Raw genomic sequence first — 23868 nt, 5'->3', positions numbered from 1 at the left:
AGGTCATGGGAAATTAAGTTACGTAATCGGGTAGGTCATGGGAAAATGGAAAATTACGTCGAGGGACGTGTTTAACATTAGCTTGTGGGCATGCCCAGTCAGGGTAAAACCACTTGCACACACGTCACTGGTATGACCAAACCTCGAATATGCCACAACATTATGGGACCCGTATACAAAGTCAAAGAAAGACAAAGATAAACTGGAAAGGGCACAGAATCAAGCTGCAAGATTCTGCACAAACAACTGCAACAGGGATGCTAGTGTTATCAAAATGAAAACAGATCTGCAGTGGAGGATACTTGAAGACAGAGGGAAAACAGACTTTGCATGATGTGCAAAATGACCAACAAACTGGTGGACGTACCGACTGAGGTACCCTTGGTAAAAATGACAGAAATAAAATAAAGTTCAAAATAGTGCCGATTTGTCTCATAGAATACAAATTCCCATGGCCCCACTACTTCGGTCAAATGTACGAATGAAACATAAAATCATAGAAATGCAAATCATTTTCCGTGACATGCAGTCCCTCTCTCATCGGCCATGACTATCGTTGGTTGAACCGCTAATTATGATTGACAGTCAGCATCGGTTTGTTGATGTAGAAAGACGACCGATCCTGACCTTGAAACATAAGATTATTTCATTAGTCCTTCTCACAATTCTCCGAAGTTAAGTTACCTAAACACAAGACGTTGACATCTTTAAATAGAATGCCTTGAAGGACGGCCAGGTTTATCATACCAACAAGAAAATGCCCTTGGTCAACATGCTTTCGCAATTTTGGCTGCCACACTCGTAACTCGCTGAGGCCACTTCGAAAAACAAACGCCAATCTCTATTTAACACTATACAGTCAGTCAATATTTATAAGAAAATGTCAAAGTAGGACACATTTAAATGTCATGCAAGATGACCATGTGATAAACACAATATGTAAATATATCTCAACGTGAACTTGCAATAAAGATTATCATTACAGTATCATCATTCAAGGTTTGTCGCCAAATTCAAAGTGGAACATGATATTAAAGTTACAGGTTACAAGAGACCACGTATTTCAGAAAGTGACAGCTAGCCAGGTTCTGGCTAACTTTATATGGCGACGTCTATCGATAGCTCGTAAAATTGCACAAACCAAACACACCCCCTCTCCAGCAGTGGGCGAGTCCAGGCTTGAACTCTACACATGGCGCGAAAAAATATTCAAATAAGCATCTCAATGATCTTTGACCCTAAAATTCGACGGTTCCGCGTCTGGGGGAAGTTTTATTTGTAGAAAAAAATTATCAGAGAAATCGTCCTATATATATTTGTATATAACAAATGTCTCAACTAAGTAATGTATCAAATACTATAACTAGTATTTTTGAATGATAAAGGCAGATTTGCAAACAGATTATCCTTTTTTATTCCGTTTGAGAAACCAAACACCCCTTTAGAAAAGTTGCTTGATCTAAAAAGTTCCCATGAGCCACCATTTTCCCGTCACTGCGCATGCCCAGTAAAATTTGGCGCGGCATATTCCCGCGAAAATATTGCCAGGCGCCAGGCTGTTGGAGAGATATTTGGATCCGAAAAACTGTGTTTTCTGTGGTTTCTGGCATAGATATGGTCATATCATATTAGGTAAGTACATGTGGCTACATACAGGTTACACTTTTGTCCGTTGTAAGTGTTTGTAGTGAAGAAATTAGACAAAAATTAGGCTGAATTTAGCTGCCTGCATGTATCTTCCCTCAGCTGCAGCTGTGACTGTATGCATGACTGCAAAAAATTGTATCTTTGCAGAAATGAACGAAAAGTAATATATTGTTAATTTGTTCTACGTATTTAGTATTCTAGTATTTACTCTTCTCTTAAGTATGATCTATTATTCTGAATGGTTGGTAATTCGTTCTACGTATAATTTTATAGATACATGTTGTTTTTTGTTGCAACACGTTCTTCCGGAAAAAAATATGCTTCTTGGATTTTATAGCAAGGAGGTTATTTTTAACCTCCTTGATTTTATGTAGCAAGGCTTCTAAAGAAGTGTTGCAACCAGTATAGAAAGTTGATTATACGTCTAAGTCTAGCCTTGGTCTAGCTCATTTTTTTCGTAGTGTTAATGACTGATGCATAATTTATTTGCATCAGTGAAATGTGAAAAAAAAGTCTCAGAAGTCAAACCACGCCCCCCTCCCCACCCTCCTCTTTGCCTTGCATGTTGTCACTATCCCAAGTGTTGGATGTAAGAATATTCATGTATTCCAACATAGGGGTGGGTTGGTGGTAGACTATAGATGTGACTAATGCTTGAATCATGCAAAATTGGTCAATATTCACAATTTCTCATCTATCAAAAAGATAAGGGGAGACCCAGCATACCCACATTGTACTACATGAATATCAGCTACTGACAAAGCACTGTGCTTCATGCAGAGCATTAAGCGTTGAGTTAAAGTGAAGGGGAAGAGGACGATGAAGAGAAACATCTGCCTTGCCCATTTACAGAGCTACCTGCAGATCATGAGCTTTCAAAATCTGCTTTGCAAATTTGGCCCGCAATTTCTTTTGACACAGATTTTGCAACATGACAGAGGTTATATGTAGGTCACGTGTTCTGGAAATAAGAGCTTATATATAGGTCACGTGTTCTGGAAATAAGAGCAACATCTACCTTTTTAACAACCTACCACTGTACCAGTAGAGATGACCTTTCATGAACTATTAGTAGATTTTCACCACCAACATCTTGATCTTCCCACAGATTTTGCCACACGACAGAGGTTAGAGGTCGCCTGTTCCACCATGATGGTCACAGTGGTGGGTGCGGGGGACGGTGGCGCAAAGGAGCTCGTATCGAACCTTCTCGCCGAGTCAAACCCTGATGTAGACAGGGTCTCCTCATACACCAAGCTTATTGAGTAAGCTGGGGTTGCAGTTGTTTTTTTAGATACTTAACAATTTTGCGTAAACTATTAAAATTGCTAACCTAGTCATGATGGGAAACAACAGACAGTAAACCAAATAGTAAGTGTGTGAGTTCTGGTAGAAATGTAAGCAGCTTGAAAAGGTTGAGACTTGTCATATAATTGTTGTGAGCAATAATATTTACCTGTGAATTGATGTGAAAGTCTGGATTGCTAGTAGTAGCTATTGGAAAATGTTAAAGAAAATGTTAAAGGCTTCGACAATGATAGAAGGGTGTCATAGGGTAAGGAACAGTTGCTTGCTTGGGTTACAATGGATATTTGCAGAAGTTTTGTCTGCATCTATCCATAGAGAAAGCACCCTAGCCCAATGGGGAAAGTACAGTAAGTACATGCACTTGTCCAATCAGCACTTTCACTTGCCCTGGGCACTTGGGCCAATGGACTTGCCTAACCCTGGTTTGTTCATGTCTGCAGCCATCTGCGTGAGGATGGAGGTGGGACTCTCCCCCACAGTCTCAGTAAACTGTCAGGACAACTGCTGCCCAGGCTGCAGGTAAGGACTGCATGTTTGTCTCTTACAAATGGAGGGAAAGATCTCTATTGCTTCTGTTAAGTGCCGCAAAATTCCAAACCGGTACGGTCTAGCTAGACGGTTTGCACTGTTGCACCATGCGGATAATTGAACAAACTACCCTGGCAAATGGGGTGTAAGTTGAATGGCTTCTACTGTACAATCTGAAGTTTTATGTGGCTGTGTTTTCATGATGTCATTATTACCCCTTTCCAGGCTGATGTTGAACTTGGTGCCACAAACACTGAAGTATCCCAGACTGCTCTGCAAGCTCTCGGGCTCTGCCTTCACCATGCAGAGATTTCAAAGTAAGTGTGTGTGTCTTTGTGTGTGTGCGTGTCACTGTGTGTGTAAGTGTCTGTGTGTGTGTGTTAGTCTGTGTATATGTCTGTGTATGTATGTGTGCATGCATGTGTGCGTTTATCTGTCTCTGACAAAACTACATGTACATGTAGATGTCCCATTTTCCAACAGCTTAAGCACAGAAGTTGTAAACTCTTGTGACACGAGTCTTTCTCCATATCCAGGTCTATTTCAGACGACCTTGCAAGGAGCTTGCTACGAGGTAAGTACCATTTTTACTTTTCACTGTTATGAATTAAGAAGACCTTTCCAAATGTCTTAGATTTTACAAGATCTTGGGTGTCTTGAGAATAGATAACTTTATTGCAAGATCATGACCAAGGGCTAATTGCAAAGTAAAACAGTGGTATGCAGAGCATGGACATGTCATCTATTTTAAATCTATGTTTATTTAAACTATCTGAGGGCTTTAACTTTGACTGAATTGTCCAACGTTTTCGTATATAAAGGGGTTGGACGCCCAAGGCAAGAAGATTGTTTTTTGTTGGTCGTTGAGTTGTAAAAAGCTTGGAAAAATTTGTAGATTTCTACGACTAATTTTGTTCTTTCAGGGTAGTATTGTGAACATTGATAGAAAAAGTGTATTTCATCTTTCACCGCATTTCCTGTGCAAAATTTACAATTGAGAGTAACATCTGCTCTCTCCCCACCAGTCCTGTGCACCACCCTGAAGGTGCAAGACAAGACCACAGCTATCAGAGCACTGTGGTGCATCGCTAAGCAGAACTTCCCTTCTCATGTCATCAAGGAAGAGGTAAGAACTATCCAGTGTACAACAAAAAGCAGTAACTCAAACGACTGGATATGATTTTGGAAATGGTCAGACGTTTCAGACAGTCATCCGGCATCTTTCGTCAGCGACACTTGTTTCCAAAATCATTTGCAGTTGCTTAAGTAACTGGTCCACCAAGAACAAATATGACATTAACATTTTGTTGTAAGTTTTGCTCAAGAAATAATTTTGAAATCATTTTGACATGTATATGGTGATGACACATATTGTATTTTTTTCCTCAGTTGGGGGGTGTCTTGAACGCCATCGTAGCCGTTAAAGACTCTGGAAGTTTCCAGTTCGTCAGTGTCGAACACGAGTCTCTCATCGCCATCAGAAGACTACTTGAACAGGTTTGCCATTTTTCTTTATACGGATCTAGTCCTGGCTGTCAATCAAAATAAGCATTCAACCAATAACAGCCAGTGGACACATGTCTGTCAAATATTTGCATTTCTTAATTTTTGCACAGAAGTTTCGACAGAAGTAGACAATAGGATCAGTGTATTAGCTAGGGTAAAGCTAGAGTTTATTGCTGTCGTCCTGGGTTAATTACAGTCATCTAAATCAGCACCAAGTAGCCACCCTTGCAATTCAGCACTGCCTATTGTAGGCTTCTCACCATTCAGTCCCTGGTTGTGAAGAGAGTATGCAAGTATACAAACATAATACTAGCTGAAGCTTGAGATCTGACACAAACCTAGACATCTGAAATACAAGCACACCTAATCCTCCCAAGATGGGGCGCAAGAGACCATCAACTGTACAGGTAGGGAGTTGGACACACTACATTTCTTAAGGAGAGGAGGAAACAGCGCTCCATGCCAGTATGTTCCGCCCCTGTAGCTGTTCATGTGCATCCAGAATTGGTCTTCCTTAGGACCCGCCTTGGCAAATGACTTGTTTTGAGTGCACAGGAGAATCCGTGATTTCTTGATCTAAAAAAGTTTCCCCCTTTCTCAGGTACCAGGTGACATGGCTGTCCACGCACAGCAGTGGAGTAAGCTCGTGCTTCTGTCCGTTACGCACACGGCGCCAAAAGTCCGTGAGAGAGCGGCGGCAGCGCTGGAGGCTGGACTTCCCGCCATGATGTCACAGCAAGAGGCAATCGTAGCAGAATTGATCCCAGACTTAAAATCTGTGAGTTGATTTAAGCTTCATTTTATATATTAAACTAGCTTCTTGCTTATTTTGAAATATGTTATTCCAAACATTTATACATTTTCCTCTCCTTTTATTCCAATATTCAAAGTAAATGTGATGCTTGTGTAAAAAAAGGTTATTTCCTAAGGTATAGGTAATGCTAGTGAAAATATTACACTGTATCTGTTGACTTGATATCCGTGAATACTGTTTTCAAAAACATTTGATATAGGTTACCTCACAGATAAAGGTGAAGGAGCATTTTAGATTCTGTAACTTTGTTTTTTGCTTTTCCAGACTCTGATCCCAGAGCTGACCAAGTTGTTCAAGCCAAACCATGAAGAGTTTGTACTAAAAGTTTGGGCGAGCATCATTACGCTACTGGGAAAGGTAGGACTTAGAAGCAGAGGAAGACATTAAGCCCTGTAATTTTGATTAAGAGAAAGTTGCTTTCTGTTTGCCTGAGAATGTGGGAAAGTTGGAGTATGTCATTTTGACCTCTGTACACAATTCTGTTCTTCTGTTGTGGTTAAATGAACAATTGAAAATAAAATGTGTTTGGCTTCCACTGCTGACATTAGCCTGGGTACCATCTGGGTAGTAGTTCGGTCCAATCCAGTGCCCTCATCCAAAATTTGGATGATTTAAACGTTAGAGATGACAAGGTTCACAGACAGAATAGCAGAGAAGCGTATAGTGTATAATAAAAGTCAGAACAAACTGATATCCGGATGGTACCCAGGCTAGACATACTCCTTCCTTCCTTCTAGTCCCATCCTCATCAGGAGGGTCGGGGACCATGGTTACCTCTAGCACAAGTCTCCTCCATCCATTCCTGTTCTGTGTGCAGACAGTTAGGGAACTGCCTGTCCAGTCCTTGATGTCATCTCCCCATCTCCTGCCTGGCCTCCCTCTACTAGACATACAGTGCTTATAAAATGTAAATGGTGGTGTTATCTTTCTCCCCTCCCAACACAGTCAATCCACAAGGGTGGAAGTGTCATCAATGGACTTCTAGGCATCGTAGAGCAGGGCTTCAAGAGTACTTACATCGACACCCGCGTGGCCTCCCACGCAGCATGGAAGTCCCTGATCGACAACTTTGCGACCAACCCAGACACGATCTCCAACGCCAAACGTTTGAAGCTGCTACTACAGCCCATACTGGTGGACAACACCAAACAGGTTGGTTGTTTTCTGCAAAGGATATGATGGACATGTTGATCAATTTTGTATGAAATTATTTTTCCCCTGTAAAGCATATTGTTTTTGCTGGTGTGTTCTTTTTCTTTCTTCTTTTTCTGTCAGTAGCCAATCAGAGCTTGGATTGGATATTAGCTGTTCATTGTAAATATGAGTAATTTTTTACTAGCACACAATACTATAGGGCGAGTCTAGTATTGTTGTGCTAGTAGTTTGGCAAAAAGTTTTTATTTTTGCAAAAATATTGCCTTTATAGTTTCACTGAGTGAGATGCTGGAATGGATGGTCCAATCATTTTGTGACAGCTTGGCTTTAACAAACCCAGACAGAAAACAAAAAGACCTTCCACCCAACATCTGCTTGGAGAATAAGGGACTCCTCCTAAAGATACTTTTTTCATGGATGAAGTCATGTCATCAATTTGTTGCCTTTCATTTACAGGAGTCTGTAGTGACGGTCCGACTCCAGACCTGGTGGCACCTGGCGAGGGCACTTGGCCCCAACCTGTCCCAGAACTTTGAACAGGTGTGTTCAATTTTTCAGGTCTTTCTTCCTATTTTATAAAAGTCAGAAGGGCTTCCAAGTGAATACATTCATTACCAATTCATCTACAGACACTTGTAAGTTCTGTAATTAGTATCACACTGATGTACTTTGTATTTTATTTTTAGGTCTGTGGTCCCCTACTGCAGTTCTGCCTGGGTCTCACACCAGGAACTCTTACCACCCCAGCCACTCCAGCAGGAGGCAAGATGATACTTAATCAAACTCCACAGAGGAGAGGTAAGCAGCCAGTCTACAACTCACCTGTGTTGGTAGAGTACATAGTTACCAAGTTGAGCTTTGTTCTAACACAACAAAAGGAACTCAACATGAATTTTCTGTCAATCACACCGAACTTTGTCAGACGTCAGATTCACTGCACCGACAGTCCAGGCAGTCAGTGAAATTATATATTAATGGTGGTAGATTTCAAAATTAGATATGAACAGTGGTAGATTCCGTCTTCCCGCCATTTACGATTTGCTCCTGATGTCTTCACACTTCCAACTACCAGAACATCAGAACAGTGAATCAGACATCTGACGAAGGTTGGAAATTCATGGTGAGTTCTTCCTTTGTGTTGGAACAAAGCTCAACTTTGTAACTATAGCCAGTCTACAAATGTTTGATTTTGATGTGTCAATGTTGTTGTGTGTTTTATATTGTATGTTTTTACTATTGGCCTGTTAGCGCAGCAAGAAAGAAATATTACCTTAGCCATTCTGGCAAAGGTAATAAAGAAGTTGCAAGAACGTTTTTCATTTTTCCCCAGGATCCTTTGCTGCGCCAGGGCCGGCTACCCCACGGACCCCCCGTCTGGGAGGGGCGCATCCACCCAGCAAGGCTGTCCAACTGGTGGGGGCCGAGATACTGCTCCACCTGCTGGGCAAACCTGGTATTGCAGCTGCTGCTAAGCTCACTCTAGGTAAGGCTTGCTTTCTGTTGTTAGGAAGTTATGTGTGAAGCATTGTTATAGTTTATGTATCTGTACACAGGGAAATAAAGGGGCACGGTGTCCTAATACTTTTGAAATTGCACCCACTTACTCTGTAAGTCTGCAAGAGCCTTGCCACCTTGCCTGACCAAAGTCTCTTCAGAATGTTTCTTGAGGCCTGTAGAAACAGAAATTTTCTCTCTCAGGCTTTGAAATGCTCAATTTCTAATACCGCAAAAGGGACAGTGCGCCCTTTCAGCAAAAAAAAGTGTTGCAAAACAATTCTCACATTAGGGTAGTTTATATCTGCATACTGAATTCTTTGTTAAGGTCTGTATCTGCTGGTGATTAGTTTTGTGTAGCCAAAAGCTTGATATATAAATAATTTTTTTACCTCACATCTCATCAATTTTGATCCTGAAGAAGACGACAGTGGTCATTAAAAACTTGATCCGTGTATACCTTTGTGTTGGAAAAAAGTTTAGCATTGTACTATAATTTTGCCATCTTTATATTTGCAGCCCCCCTACAGGAAGAGTTGATCACATCTCCAGCCTTCTTCATCAAACATGCGGAGACTTTCATCAGGGCCACACAGGAGGTCATGTGCACTGTAAACCCTCACCTTCAGGGTACGTAATAATAGTGTTTTCTTGAGAAGTGTTCAACAACACCATCATCTCTATTGAGATTCCACTGGGTGTTCTGAGACAGCTACATAAAATACAGTAAATCTAAAGAGATTTGCTATTGCAGCATCAGTTAACCTGAACTATGCATACTTTAGATATCGAGGTCTGTAAAACAATTTTAAGAACACTTGTTTTAATGTGGAAGCCTTTGGGTTGCTTTAAGGACCTGAGGAAAAGGTTTTCAAGTAAAATAGTCAAATACTTGACATTCTTACATGTCATGTGTGTCTCATTTCAGAACCTGTAGTGTTGAACATCTGGAGTTTGCTGACTGGACACATCAGACAAGCTCTGCAAGAAGGTCAGTAATCTTGGACTTTTGGGAGTTGGGTCTGATGTGAAGTATTGTTTGGGGGGCTATGTTTATATGTGTGTGTGTGTGTGTGCATGTATGTGTCCTTGGTTTGTGTGTGTGTGTATGTTTTCAGTGATTACCAATATCTTTTTGTACGGGACTGGAAGGACCCCAAAATCAGTACAGGTATCAAGTCAGCCATCTCTGATTGCCTTAGTGTTACATTTAATTCGGTTGTGCTGTTAGCAGCTTCTTTTAAACACCAGTTTTGACTATACAATATTGCAAGTCTATAGTGTTTCTTGATCGTTTCTCATTCATTTCTTCAGGGCCCAGGAAAGACTCTCAGATCTCCAACATGTTCTCCCTGTATCTCTCCTGTATACAAGAGGTCGTCGCTTCGAGAAAACTCAGGGCCAATGTGATGTTGGTGAGTAACCTACATGTGTAACATTTGGAAACTTTATGCTCTGTAAGAAACACCCATGCCTAGAAATGCATATTCTGTTTTAGTGTAGTAAAGTATTTGATATGATTATACAGTCTGAATATAAAGATAGCATTTGTTGAATTAGCATTTCTTAGCAAATTCAATGGGAGTGTAAATGGGAGTGTAAATGAGTTCAAATCATAAACTTTTTTCAGATAGCATTCCAAATTTGAACCCTACATGTCTCTTATGATGTTTTTCTTTCTGCCTTGATGAATGTTGTGGAAATATATAAAGAGATAGTCCAGATTTCCAGTGTTGTGTGTATCAGTTTATGTGTTGATGTGTCCGTGTGTATCTCTTGACAGAAACTCCTAGAAGACATGTCCAGACTCCCACAGAAGGTGCTGAGTTCAACGTCTTACTGCCACGGAGGCTCCAAGGATGTCATGAACGTAAGTATACAGACTGCTGCTTATGCCTTTGTGGAAATTCTAAGGAAAAATACTGATAGTGGTGCACTTTATGCAACTTAAAAATACTTTGATTTCTCAGCCTACTTTTTTCATCTATCCTAACAGCACTTTTACTGTGTCTTGTAGGAGTTTACGGTAACAGGCAAAAATACACTTACATGAAATTACACAATTCAATTTTAGGAAGTCTGTGCATAACTTGATCAGAAGCAGAAGAAGACATTAACAGTTGGTCAATACCAAGTTTTTATGTTTGCTTGAAGCATACATTTATTCTTTTCAAAATCTTGGAAATCATTTTTCACCCCAGTTAAACCATCTATTTCATTTGAAATATTTATCTATCTACAAATACAATCTGCCCACTGTAATGTTTTACTGAAAATAAACCGTTTCTTTAAAACTCGTGTAGACAACATGTTTGACAAAGCTGTGTTTTTTCTTCCAGGGAACCCCAGCCTTGGTTCTACTCCAGGTGTTACTGGAGAGTCCAGACCTGATTAAGGAGTGCAGCACTGAGGAAAGGTGGGGATGGCTTTTTGTATTACATACTCGGTAAACTGCCTTATGGCATAACACACCAGGTTTGTACTGAAGAGTACTAGCTGCATATCCAAACAGATTTATTTGATCCACCCACATCGGGAAGGACCCATACCTTTTTTAATAAGTGTGGTGGGTTCTTTAACGTGCTCACCTTAAACACAGGTAGGCTATGGCTACAGATAGATAAAACACAGAAGCAAAGATGATGACTTAATATATCTTGAAAACAAAACAACTTTTCCTAAATACAAATTGTTTCTAGTCTCAAGAAAGTTACCTTTTAGATGACAGTTTTGTGTCTGTGTGTCTGTCTGTCTGTCTGTGGAAAGCATGGTCCGAAAAACTGTGAATGGATCTTGATATCTGGTGTGTAGAATTCAGGAATATGAAAGTCAAGTTCGATAATGAGCCTTCTAACAGCATGTCTGGGGATGTTATGGTCATGATAGTTGAGTAGATAGTAGTTTTTTGATGTGATGACATTATTATTGCATGTTATCTCCAGGTACTTCACAGTGTTCCAAAGCCTGGTGTCGTGTGGAGCCAGCCGACCAACGTCCTTCTTGGGGTTCTCACAGTCAGTGCTCCAGACATTAGACAAAACAGCCAAGTAAGTGTCACCATATAGAAATAGCACAATACTGTAACATTAAACCACAGGATCTGTCCATCCTGTCCAAAATATTAAAGAATCTAGACCTTAGACAAAATGACTGAGTAAGTCACACCATCTTTCTCACACCATCTAGAAGTATGAAAATATTTTTAAAGTTCCTTTGAACCAAAGGTTTTGTCCATCCTATCCAAAATACATGTATGATAGAAGATGAACATCACTGTATCTTAGATACACATTAAATAATCTAGACCTTAGACAAAACAGCTGTGTAAGTCCCATCGTCTTTCTCATACACACGTAGTACATTAAATAGAAAAATATTATAATTGAAGTATTCCCTTGGATCACAGCTTAAAGGTGAATAGCTTATATTACCAAGACCACTTTTACCCAAGGAATAGGAATGAAAATTGGCACACTTTATGTCCTTTTGATACCGAACAATTGCACCAAATTCTGTTTCTCTTTATTTGTGAAAAGTAAGTCTATGAAAGCCTCTAATGTAATCTCCAAGCAGATCCTTCGATTGCATAGGAGTGAAACCAGCCTAGGAGTGTGTTTGGCTACCGGGCAATAAATAGTACACCTCTTGGCTGACTACACTCCTTGTCCAGTTTAGTAATATCTTATGCCATCGTAGGATCTGCTTGGAGATTACCTCTAATGAATTCATGACACAGCAGCACACCCGCATCTAATTATCATATTTCCCAGAAGCCTTTGTTCCCAGTGCTGGCATTTACAAACAAAAAGCAGTTTAAACTTTCGGTCAAATATTTGCAGGAGTTAAGAAGGAAACTGTTATATATTTGTATGTGACAATTCAGAATAAACTATTCCGCATACCATGGAGAGATTTTAATGCACTTTGGGCTAATGGTTTTCTTCAAAAAAAGGATTTTGTGTTAGTAGTTTTGCCACAGGAGGAATGAGTACGTTTTTTATCAGGTCAAAATTGCAGACTCATGTAAGGTTACTCTGGTTTCCCTTCAAACCACCACGCACAAATCTTTCGCCTTTTACTAAAGATTTCCGTGGAGGGGAACAATCAATGAGTCTATAAACAATTTTTCTCTGCCCTGCCTTGTGCGGGGCTCCTAATAAACCAAAGAAGTTCACACCCAACATACCTTAGCACAAGCTAATATTGTCCAGACTGGCAGAAACTAGTTGAACAGAAACTAGCAACTAACCCTGTTTCTATGCCATGAAGTGCTCTATGTATGACATGTTACGCAATGAGTTATTCACATTCCTACATATATCTAAATATTATAAATATCTAAATACTACAGATTTCAAGATACTCGATACCAGAAGTAGATTTGACAATATCTTTAGATCCGACAGCTGTCATAATGCTAAGATAGGTTGAATACATAAAAGATTGCTTTGTAATTAGAAAAGATGGTGACACTCATGTCTAGCCCCATGCCTGATTGTATTGCCTTATGTTTAGTTTGAAGATTTACTATGTATCCACTTCCTTTCTTCTTCTTTTTTTGTTGTGTCAATAAAACTTGTGGTTGTGGATATTTCTCCAGCTCTGTGCCCTGTAAGGAAAGCCTGTGGAGAGTATGGAGCAGTGTGGCTTCCCCACTCCTGGAACATGTCAGACAGGTGGGTCTTAGATCAAAGATTTTCAGGTAAAATACAGTCTGTACAGAAGTGTATCTCTATGACTAGTATTAGTGAGTGCAAATAAAAACATGTGTCTTCAAGATCTGTGGTATCTTCCCAAGTATAGGTCTTCTGTTTTTGTATTTTTGTGGTTGTGTCACTTCTTGTTTCTTCTTTTTTCATTTATGTGATCATTTCTGCTTTCATGTATGATTTTACTTATGTTAATTTGAAATGCAACAAAAAAAGCTATTGTTAACATTGCATCAGGCAAATTTTACCAAACAAAACTGGCAAAGACTAACAATGTGAGTACAGTCAGGTCTGTGTACTTGGATTTGAAGAAAAGCGTCACAGTAGACACATACATGTAGGTTCTATAGACAGTATGTTTTGGTCCGTGGTAAATGTAATTGAAGCAAGCACCAAAAAGTGGCCACAATAACCACATTGTCATCATTTCAGGTTTGACTGAGTATATTTTTGTAACTAATCAGTCGTTCATGTTTCTTAGAATAACGAGGTTAACCAGGGGGACTCCTTGGAGCATGACTTCAGTGCGCTGTATGCTGCTCTCACACTCCCAGCATCTCACATCTTCATAGCAGAAGACTTTCCACATGTAAGTAAAGGACTAAGTTTGTGGCAATTCTATTTTGCAGCAAATCAAGAATTTGTTGTGTCATTGAATTCTCAGATGAAACAGTATCGTAATGCAACACAGCATGTGTTTAGGGTGTGGTTGATAAGACATCAGAAGGACGATGGCTGAGACAACGATTTACTGGTTTCAATCTTTTATTGATAAGTCTTCATCAGAATGACAAAAGAGTGGTTCTTTCCGAACTAAAAGTATATCCACAGTTTAACATTTTGTCCCTCACTTTCTCCTTGTATTCTGTGAAGGCGTCTCTGAAAGCAGCGCTGCGGACTTGGAGTGATCTGTACCAGTCGTTTGCGATGTGTGCCGCCATGGTTGCCACGGCGCCAGAAAACACATGCTGTGAGGAACTCTGCCTGAAGCTGCTGCATGTGTGGAGGGGCGACAGTTTAAAGGTATAATACTAGACTGTAAGAATATTACGATTAGAATGGCGTATGGATATGTATGTATGTATGTATGTAGAATGGCAATGTATAGGGAAACCTATCATTAGTTACCGTATAAGAGACTTAGTAAACAAGAAAACAGTCCTAGTATGACAAGTAGGGTTTGTTACCGGCATGTTTATTCTTGTAATCCAATATAGACTGGATTCTTTGAATGGTTGGATCAAGTGGAAAATCCAAAGAATTACAAATTGTACTAACCTGTGCAGGACAGGTGTAATTGTCCTTGCATCCCTCGTTGTCAGGCAGAGAATGACTTCAGGTGTATCTGAGCTTGACACCCCCATGTGCCTCACTTGGTAGCTCCCAAAGTTCAAAGGTCACCGGTTTCCCATGGTTCCTCGCGGCGCATGCGCACCAGTCTACTGTTTGCAGAACTCCTGGCCGAAGTAGTGTTGGGAGGGACTTCACAGGAACATGTAGAATTCCGCCTCTCTCCGGGTGGGCGTCTGCCTGACAACGAGGGATGCAAGGACAATTACACCTGTCCTGCACAGGTTAGTACAATTTGTAATTGTCTCCTGCATCCCCTCTGTTGTCAGTCAGAGAATGACTTCAGGTGACTTCGTAGCCTGAGGCCAGGATCTTACGGCCAAAGTTGCAAGACTTGACAGGTTTCCTGTAGAACTTCTCGAACGTAGATGAAGTAGACCAGTTTGCCATTTTCATTATGTCCTTGGCTGAAACTCCTCTTAATGCCGCAGCTGAGACAGCTGCACTCCTTGTCGAGTGGCCCGTAAACTTGTTAGTGTCCACCCCTGCCTCCTGGAGGACTAACTTTAGCCACCGGGCAATGGTGGTAGAGCCAACCGCCTGATGAGGTTCCACCATTGCCCGAAACAAAAAACTGTCACACAAACGAAAACTTCTAGTTCTAGAAACATATTCCTTCAAATAAAAGACAGGACAAATTCTTTTGTCCCGCGGAAAACTAGGTAGAACAATGTCATGTGTCACTCTGCCAGGCCTAGAAGTCTTTGATAACCTGTTAATGGTGAAACAAACTCCATCCGAGGTCTTCTTCTTGTATCTAACATCCAGCAAGGAGAGGGATTGTTCCCTGCCTGCAGACACCAATGCTATCAGCATAACCAATTTCAAAGTAAGTTGCTTGATCGACAAAGTTCTTGCCGGTGACCAGGACTTTAATAAACTTAGAACTCTACTCACGTCCCAAGTATACTGATACTTCGGTAAGGCTGGTCGTAGTTCAAACACTCCTTTCATGAATCTTTTCACTAAAGCATGAGAACCTAAAGGTAGACCTTCCACCGGAAGGTGAGTTGTTGAAATGGCGGACCTATAAACATTCAAGGTCCTATATTGTAGACCCTTGTCAAATAAGGACAGCAAAAAATCTAGAACTTCACTCACAGGTGCTGAAACCGGATCAATGTTCCTTTCACCACACCAGCTGTTCCACTTTTCCCAGGCTGCTGTGTAGAGCTTCTGTGTGCCTGGTCTCCAGGAGGCCAGTAATATCTTACTGACTCCCGGCGAAATGCCGTACTCAGAATGTTGTCTCCGCAAACATGCCATGCGGCTAGACGAAGCTTGTCCCCCTCTGGGTGCGCTCTGCCGGACTCCGGCTGCGTGAGAAGGTGCTTGTGACGAGGTAACAGAACTGGTTCCTCGACCAACATCTCTAGAAGAACTGGATACCAGCAAGCTGTTTCCCACACCGGAGCTATGAGAAGCAGATGAGCCTCGTCTAACTGGACCTTCCTGAGTGTCCGTGCGACCAGAAGGAAAGGAGGGAAGGCATACGGCAGTTCCCACCTGCTCCAGCTCACCGTGAAGGCGTCCGTCCCCACTGCTTCTGGCTCTGGGTGCCAGGAAACGTACTGAGGTAGCTGACGGTTGGTTCGGGACGCGAACAGATCCACCCCCTTGGAGAGTAGTGGAAACTTCGCCTGCAGACTCAGGAACGTATGCCGGTCCAGAGTCCATTCTGTGGCCACGAAGAAATGTCGAGAACTGAAGTCCGCTCGCACATTCTCCTTGCCTGGGATGTGCACTGCTGATATGGACAGGTTCCTGTCTGTGCACCACTGCCACAGATCCAAGGTCACGTTCAGCAAGTCTAGAGACCTTGTGCCTCCCAGATGATTTAGATATGCCACCACCGTAGAGTTGTCGGAGCGAACTCTGATGTGTCCGCTTTCCATGTCTCTGCAGAAAGCCTGAACTGCCATGGATGCAGCCTGCCGTTCCAACACGTTTATGTGTGCTGTCTTCTCCTCTGCAGACCAGCGACCTCCTGTGTGGATGCCGTTGCAGAATCCGCCCCATCCGACAGTAGACGCATCTGTCTCCACAACCATGTCCGCTGTGGGCAAAAGGATTGGGCGGCTGTTGTGGTCTGGAAGAAGGTCTCTCCACCACCTTAAGTCTTCTCGCGCTGCCTCTGTCAGCGGCACTGGATGCCCCCAGTCTCCTCTTGTCACTCGGAGAACTGTGATGAGCAGGCGTTGAAGACTTCTGAAGTGAAGTGGAGCGTGCCAAACTGACCCTGTTGTGGCTTGCAGCTTCCCTATCAGACTCGCCAACTCTCTCGCTGAGACGGGCACGACTGCAGACAGGGTAGTGTCCGCCAGCTGTTGTAACTCCCGCAACTTGTTGTCGGGAAGAAAAGTTACCATTCGTGACGAATCTACGCCTGACCCTAGGAAGGTGATGCGTTGTGTTGGCTCCAACACTGACTTCTCTCTGTTCGGAACGAAGCCTAGCTGTGACAGTACTTCCAGCGCTGCCATCAGTGCTTCTCTGCACTCTTCTCTGGATCGGCCAAACATCAGGATGTCGTCCAGGTAGACGATCAGACGGAAACCACGTCTTCTCAGAAGTGCGACGGGCACCTTCAGTACCTTCGTGAACACTCTTGGGGCGCTCGACATCCCAAACGGGACGCAGCGGAACTGGTACAGACGACCTCGCCACTGGAACGTCAGGAATCTGCGGCTGCCCACGTCTACTGGGATGGTGAAATACGCATCTCTCAGGTCGATCTTTCCCATATAATCCCCTGGCTGGATGAGATCTTTCAGAATGGCTAGACTCTCCATCTTGAAGTGTCGAACCTGTAGAAACTTGTTTAGTGGCTTGAGGTTGATAACGGGTCGCAAACCTCCCGTCTTCTTTGGTACTGTGAACAAAGTTGAAACAAACTGGGTGCGGTTGTAGACAACCTCCTCTATCGCACCCTTGGTAAGTAGAGTTCTTACCTCCTCGCTGAGGACTTCCACCTGCTCTGGACTTCTTGGTCTGCAGTGTGGAATTCTCTGTTGTACTGGCGGCGTTGTCGCAAACTCCAACCTGTACCCCGTAACGCATTGTAGAATCCAGGGGTCTGAAGTCACCTGCTTCCACTGCTGCAGGAAGTGGACTAGCCTGCCCCCGTGAAGTAGCTGAGAGTCGTCGGGTACAGGTTGAAGGTCGGTCGAACGCCGAAGTGCTTCTCTTGTCAAGGATGAAACTTCTACTTGTCTGACTTCTTCCCGTCCCCCTGCTTCTGAAAAGACTGGGACGAACTCTTGTTGTAGTACTGGCGAGACCCGCCGTAGTTTGGCCTACTGTAGTTCGGCCTCGGCATGTAGTTGTAGCGATAACCTCTGTTGCCGCCCCCTGCCGTTCTGTAGTTGGTACGACGACCACCTCGTCTCGAGCTGGTCTGCCTCTTCTCTGCCTGTGTCAGCATGCCAGAGAGCACCTTGCTCTCCGAAGACAAATCCTTTGCCTTAGTTCCCAGATCAGGCGGGAACAGGAAGTTGTTGTCCTCTGACGGGGTGCGGAACAGATCCCTGAAGGTCTTCTGAGAAGACTCGGCAATAAAAGAACGGCGTGTGAAAGCTAGATGAGAATGGGCTGAACCCAGGAGTAACAGAGCTGTGCCAACACAATCTATCATGTCCAGTTGCAGTTCCTCAAAACTATCCTTACTGGAACGCTGGATTAACTGCCAGAGATTGATCAATGGAGTTCCAACTTGCACTAGATTGGTATGCACCGACTTGAGAGATTTATCGTGAGAAACAATCACATCACCTTGTTTCTTGTCATTCTCCAGAACGGCCCTGGACACGTTCTCGTTGAAGGCCGGTACAACCATCGTTGATGGGGCGTTGTCTGGCAAGTTGTACTTCTGTTGCCAAGCCTCTAGATCAGCCCCGCGACACTGCTTGCTGTGCTTGAAGTATTTCTCCGTCTCCTCCAACACGTTGTCGTCAGCAACCCAAGGGTGCTTGACGGTCTTGTTTGTCGGGTCGAACGGCTTCCATGCCGACTGCTCGCCCTCCGAGACGTCCGACACACTTTCTTCCTCCGTCTCGACTCGAGCTGGGGACCGCCGGTCATGTCGCCGCCGCCGCTTCCCCGGCGCAGACCCCGTTGGAGACGCAGACCGCCGTTTCTTCGGCTGCGAAAACTGCGACATCATCAGCTCTTGGAGCCCATCTAACTTCTCTGAAAGTAATGAAAAATTATTCTCCAAGGCAGTAATACGTACGCCGCTAGCATCAACCAGCTCCGGCTCTGACGGGATGTCGCCATTATTGTTGCCATCCTTCCTTCGCTTTCCGTCACCGCCGCCGTCGCTCTCTTCGCCATTCTTCTCCTCCTCGCTCACTTCGACGTTAGGAGGCAGGTCTACTTCTTCATGAGCGGGAGACTTCGGCGGTTGGTGCACTTCAGCAGCCACCAAAAGACCGCGAACAGCGCTCAATCTCGGCATCGAAGGTGACGAAGAAGGCTGACGACTGTCATGGCGCCCGCCCCGGCGCACATGTCGGCGCATGCTTCTCGGGGAAGCGCCGTCTTCTTCGCGCCGTCTCTCGCTGGAACGCCGCTCCGAGCCTCCTCGGCCGCTTCTAGCGTGTCGCCCAGCAGTTGAAGACTTCGAAGAAGCCCGCGTACGGTTCTTAAAACGCTCCTTGTCGCGTTTAGAACCCATTTTCAGGAGCTGGAAACACCGGGGGTTGACAGAATCGCTCAAAAAATTAGACTGGTGCGCATGCGCCGCGAGGAACCATGGGAAACCGGTGACCTTTGAACTTTGGGAGCTACCAAGTGAGGCACATGGGGGTGTCAAGCTCAGATACACCTGAAGTCATTCTCTGACTGACAACAGAGGGGATGCAGGAGACAATCACTAAATAGTGGGCACATTGGCAAGTTGATGCTTATGTAGAGGTGGTCACTTGTACAAGTCTGACTTAAAGTTTGTAAATATCTTAATACTATCATGATATTTTCATGATTGTTTTTCTGAGAAGAATGGAGAGCATGTAAATACTTGGGGGTTAATTATTTATTTGTTTGTTTGTTTCTAGACCCCCCAGGCCCTGGAAGCTGCAGTGAGCCTTCTGCAGACCATGTTGGACAGTGTGGATTTCCATGAAATCACCAGTGAGAACAAAGTCATCAGTAAGTGCTTTTCTTAGATTGAACAGCAAGCTATTAGCCTTTGACAAGAAGGTTATGTTTTTGCTTTTTTTGTGTGTATGTGTGTGGGCCCGGGCCCGTGTGCATGTTTGTGCTTGTGAACATCATAACTCGAAGCTTTAGATAGATCTATACAATATTTGCTATTGGGGGGGGGGGGGGGGTTAATATCAAGGGCAAGTACGATAATAGCCCTAGTGGCTTCTCAATATTGGTACTGCAGCAGAACCTTTGGTTTTTGTATCTCATGATCAGGACATACTAGTCATTAATCAGGACATACTAGTCATTATTTTTGTTTGGATACTTTTTGGACACTTTCACATACAGTGTATGACATGTTTACAACTACAGTCGTAAGTCACAATGTCTTCTGTTCTCACTAGTGCCCCTGAGTCCAGCCAAGTTCCAACAGAAGAAACAACAGAAGACGATGGGCAACTTGACCTCCATGGTGACCTTGGTGTCAAAGGTCATGGAGGAGCTGCACCAGATCAGTGGGTCAGAGGTAAGCATTCTGAGGTCAAAGGTAAAGTTAAAACAACAAAGAGTCAACATTAGATTTTCCTTTCTTAACACAGTCGATTAAAACTACTTAACATCTATACAGTATAGCTATCTTTTATAATACTCAAGTTAATGCTAGATTTTTTTTTTGTTCTGCTTTTACAGAAAACAGCTACAGCGGCAGCCTTGTCCACTATTGGTGGAGGCGTGATCAACGTGTTATCTCTCTTGTTTGGACACATCCATCAACCTGCTGTGATTGGTTCCCTCCTGGGTAAACTGGCCAATCAGATTGCAGTATTCTATGAAAGATCAACCCGGTAAGTGGATTTCAAATCTTAGATTTGTTGTTTTTGTGGAAGAACGAACACTTGTCTTCACATATTGCTCATGTAAACCACGATATACTGTGGCAAGTAGCTGTAGAGAAGTTTTTACTTAGATAGTATAAGTCAGTCTTACAGAAATTAACCCAAATGGATTTTTAATGGCTGTTTCTTCTCAACTACATGTTTAGGGGTGCAACTGCAAGTAAGCTGTATTCACCACAGTTCATGCAAAAGGTAAGTTATACGATGTCTTTTCCTTTTCGATCTCTATTTTAATATTAGACTAAAGTGGTAAATTTGTGGAGACATGAAAAACATTTTCTACTGGCATCTGAAATTTTGTTGTCTTTGTCCCCAGCTTGAGAAGTTGTGGGGAGAGATTCTCACGAGCATCCAGTCACGACACTGCGGTCCGTACAACATGGAACTCCTCGCAACGTTGTCCCCGCTACTTCAGCACACGTTCCTGCACAGCCGACAGCCAATCAGAAACCAGAGTCTGCTCTTCTGGAACGCCACCTTCGCGAATTCCGAGTCTCTGGTGTATCCCGAGGAACTGAAGTAAGAAAACATTTGAGGGTCAATTTTAAGAAAAGGTTGTAACAGTTAAGCAAAGCTGCTTCATTTACCATACATGTACACTCATATATCATGGGAAACTCGCATAAGTAAACTTTCAAAGCTAAATCTTCACAAAATAAACATCTTAACTGCACAAGCATTGCTCACAAGTTCTTTGTAAACACACATTTCGTATTCCCATATTTTACGAGTCCAAAATCTTTTTAAGCCCTGTTTCTGGCATTAATGAAAAGAAACTTGTTGAATAGTTTTGGCCTCATGATAAGTAAACCTCTGTACCTGTTACGTTTAAGAACCCAGCCCTAACCCTATTTTCCTTGTACCTCCAGACCTGTGCTGACCAAAGTGCATGACAAAACCCCCATCAGCCTGCCAGGCTGGCAGGTACAGACGACCGCCGGGCCGTCAGCGAGCAGTTCCCAACAGATAGAGGAGTCCCAGTCTTCCAGTCTGCCGTCGCAGGATTTCTCCCTCCCAAATGTTCGTTCTCCCAAACTGATGAGGGAGAGCTTCCTACGAATGAGAGCTAAGGTAAATGTATCTTGGTCTCTAGTTTTAGAAGTTATTGTAGTGACATTATGAGAAAGGAAGTGCAAGGAAGACAGCGAGTGAGTAAGTGAGTGATTGAATCAAAAAGATTCTCTTAATGAAATGCTGGTCTCTTTGGAAACTTAGAAAGACTGACTTAGATATTAGATATTATGCTCCAGTATTTCATGTGAGGTATGTAGATGTATTTGCTTCATACTTGCCAAATTTAGAGCTTTTAGAGGCAACATTTTTAAAGGATATTAGTTCAAGGGATATTAGTTCGTGTCCACAACTAAAATTGTTCGTGCCAGCCAACTTTTTAGAAGCCCATGTGCCCATGTCTATTAATTTTCAATCTTGATGAACTAATGTGGGATATATTTCAGGGTTCTCCAGCACGATTCAGCAGATCCCCCGTACATGCTCAGCTCCGGAGTCCGTCAAAAAGCCCCGCCCGCAGCCCCGCCAAGTCTCCGGCAAAGTCCCCCGCCAAGGCAGCGGTCCGGAGGAAACTGCATGTGGATGAACAGAGCAATGACGGCTTCGTCTTCATCCCTCCGTCTCCCAAGAAACCCCTGGTGCTGACGGAGAGACAGAAGGAGAGAATGAGAGAAAGATGGTACACCCTGGGTTTCTACTGTTGTTTTTTTAAACCATCTTTGCTAGACTAACGTATTGTTCAGAATGAAAATGTGCTTACATTGCAAGTCTTGCCAGAGTACAAATGTACAATAGTTTTTTTTTACAAAGGATCCATCTGGGCTGCTAGGTTGGCAAAAACTATTCTTCTCTTGAGGCCAATCTGCCACAAAAAATGTTTTTGCATCATTTGTCTTTTTTTTACTTTAAGATTTACGTTGTCTTCAGCATGCTACATTGACTTTGGTGTATTAAGGGTGGTTGTAACAGCTATTCAGATACACATGAAATGTGTACCGGTGTGTACCATGAAGCATTTATCAACTATCCAGTTGGGATGTAGAACCATTTCCTTGTTACATGTTTGTTTAAACAAGAATCTTTCTTCCACAGTGTTGTTCCTGCCCTCTACAATGACCTTGATGCGTCCCAAGATGGTACCCAGTACTCCCAGCTCCTGTCTGAGGCCTCCCAACCATCCCCACTCGAGAAGAAGGAGATAACTTTTCCTGCCAAGAAACAGGACGTTCCCGAGACAACGGAGAAAGCAAGCGAGGAAGAACAAGAGGTGGGACTTCATATGTTTCAGCAGCTTTTACACATCTCAGCCCCTTCCTGGATCTTGCTTAAGTTGTCCAAGAACCAAGGAATTTCAAACTTGTTTTGGCAGAGGTTTCTTGTAATTTAGAGTTTAGAATTAGACTTACTTCAAAGCCACAGATAGCTTACCGACATACATGTATATTGCAGCTACTATTCCTTTCGTCCTCATCAACATAAGTAACTGTTCAAAAACTGCACAACACACAGGAGCATACAGCGGCGCTCCCGAAATATACGTCAGTTTGCGCGAAACGTGTTGCGAAATTTCGCAGAACTCATTCCGAAATTTCGCAGAACTCACTCCGAAATTTCGCAGAACGCAGTCCGTAATTTTGCGTAACGCACTGCGAAATTTCGCAGAACGCACTGCGAAAGTTTGCGTAACGCACTGCGAAATATCCCCCTGCGTAATCGAAACACCCATGCGAAAGCCTTCTACGTAAGAAATCTTACGCAAATTTTGGTCGTTAATGAGCAGTGATTACACAATGCAATCAACATGACAATTGATCGTCCTTATTATCACGTATTCATTGATAAATTGTAGATAATATGGGGGCTGGAAAAGCGTGGTGGGAGCGCAACTCGGAGAACGTCTGACCGCGTGCGGTCCCAAATCATGAACAACATCAAATAAGTAGCCGAATAAATTACAAACAGAAGGGTTAAGAAAAGTCGACGTAAAACTGTTACACGTTCTTTGATTGAGGACCTAAATGACATCGAACAACGCAAGACATTAAGGGTCAATGACCCGTAGATAGCGTACTTGCGTAAACCCAGGATAAACCGACACGAAATCGGCTCTACTCTAACGTTACATCGTCATTTCTATGTAGACGGACTAGAAAACTACGGCAGATTTCACAAGCAAACAATCTAGTCTTGTATCTGATTATCTTAAGTTCTTGAAATGTATGTTAGCAGGACCAATTTTAGTATTCCGCGACAAAAAACAATCATTGTTGTTGTTGATGTGAAAATCGTGTTTCGCGTAATT

The 23868-nt window shown here is 42.9% G+C and overlaps 1 protein-coding gene and 1 non-coding gene across 2 annotated transcripts; both read left to right on the top strand.

The window, feature by feature from the left end:
- The first annotated feature begins 1508 nt into the window (after window positions 1–1508).
- LOC118424965 (telomere-associated protein RIF1-like) lies at window positions 1509–23505 on the top strand. The gene is made up of 31 exons (XM_035833775.1): window positions 1509–1632; window positions 2756–2912; window positions 3396–3474; window positions 3709–3800; window positions 4020–4057; window positions 4509–4609; window positions 4873–4980; window positions 5591–5767; window positions 6068–6160; window positions 6749–6955; window positions 7415–7498; window positions 7645–7756; window positions 8289–8441; window positions 8972–9082; window positions 9381–9443; window positions 9767–9867; window positions 10236–10322; window positions 10792–10868; window positions 11395–11499; window positions 13053–13128; window positions 13643–13750; window positions 14035–14184; window positions 19566–19659; window positions 20064–20185; window positions 20350–20504; window positions 20702–20747; window positions 20872–21074; window positions 21425–21626; window positions 22013–22245; window positions 22659–22833; window positions 23416–23505. The coding sequence occupies exons 2-31, from the start codon at window positions 2797–2799 to the stop codon at window positions 23503–23505; spliced, it is 3558 nt and encodes a 1185-aa protein (XP_035689668.1). The 5' UTR covers window positions 1509–1632; window positions 2756–2796.
- On the top strand, window positions 12482–12604 carry LOC118425193. Its single transcript, XR_004832284.1, has one exon. It is a non-coding gene; the product is annotated as a U5 spliceosomal RNA (small nuclear RNA).
- Window positions 23506–23868: the final 363 nt, after the last annotated feature.

This window comes from Branchiostoma floridae, chromosome 10, assembly GCF_000003815.2.
Source record: "Branchiostoma floridae strain S238N-H82 chromosome 10, Bfl_VNyyK, whole genome shotgun sequence".
NCBI classification, from domain to species: domain Eukaryota; kingdom Metazoa; phylum Chordata; class Leptocardii; order Amphioxiformes; family Branchiostomatidae; genus Branchiostoma; species Branchiostoma floridae.
This window is presented reverse-complemented; position numbering and strand designations above follow the sequence as displayed.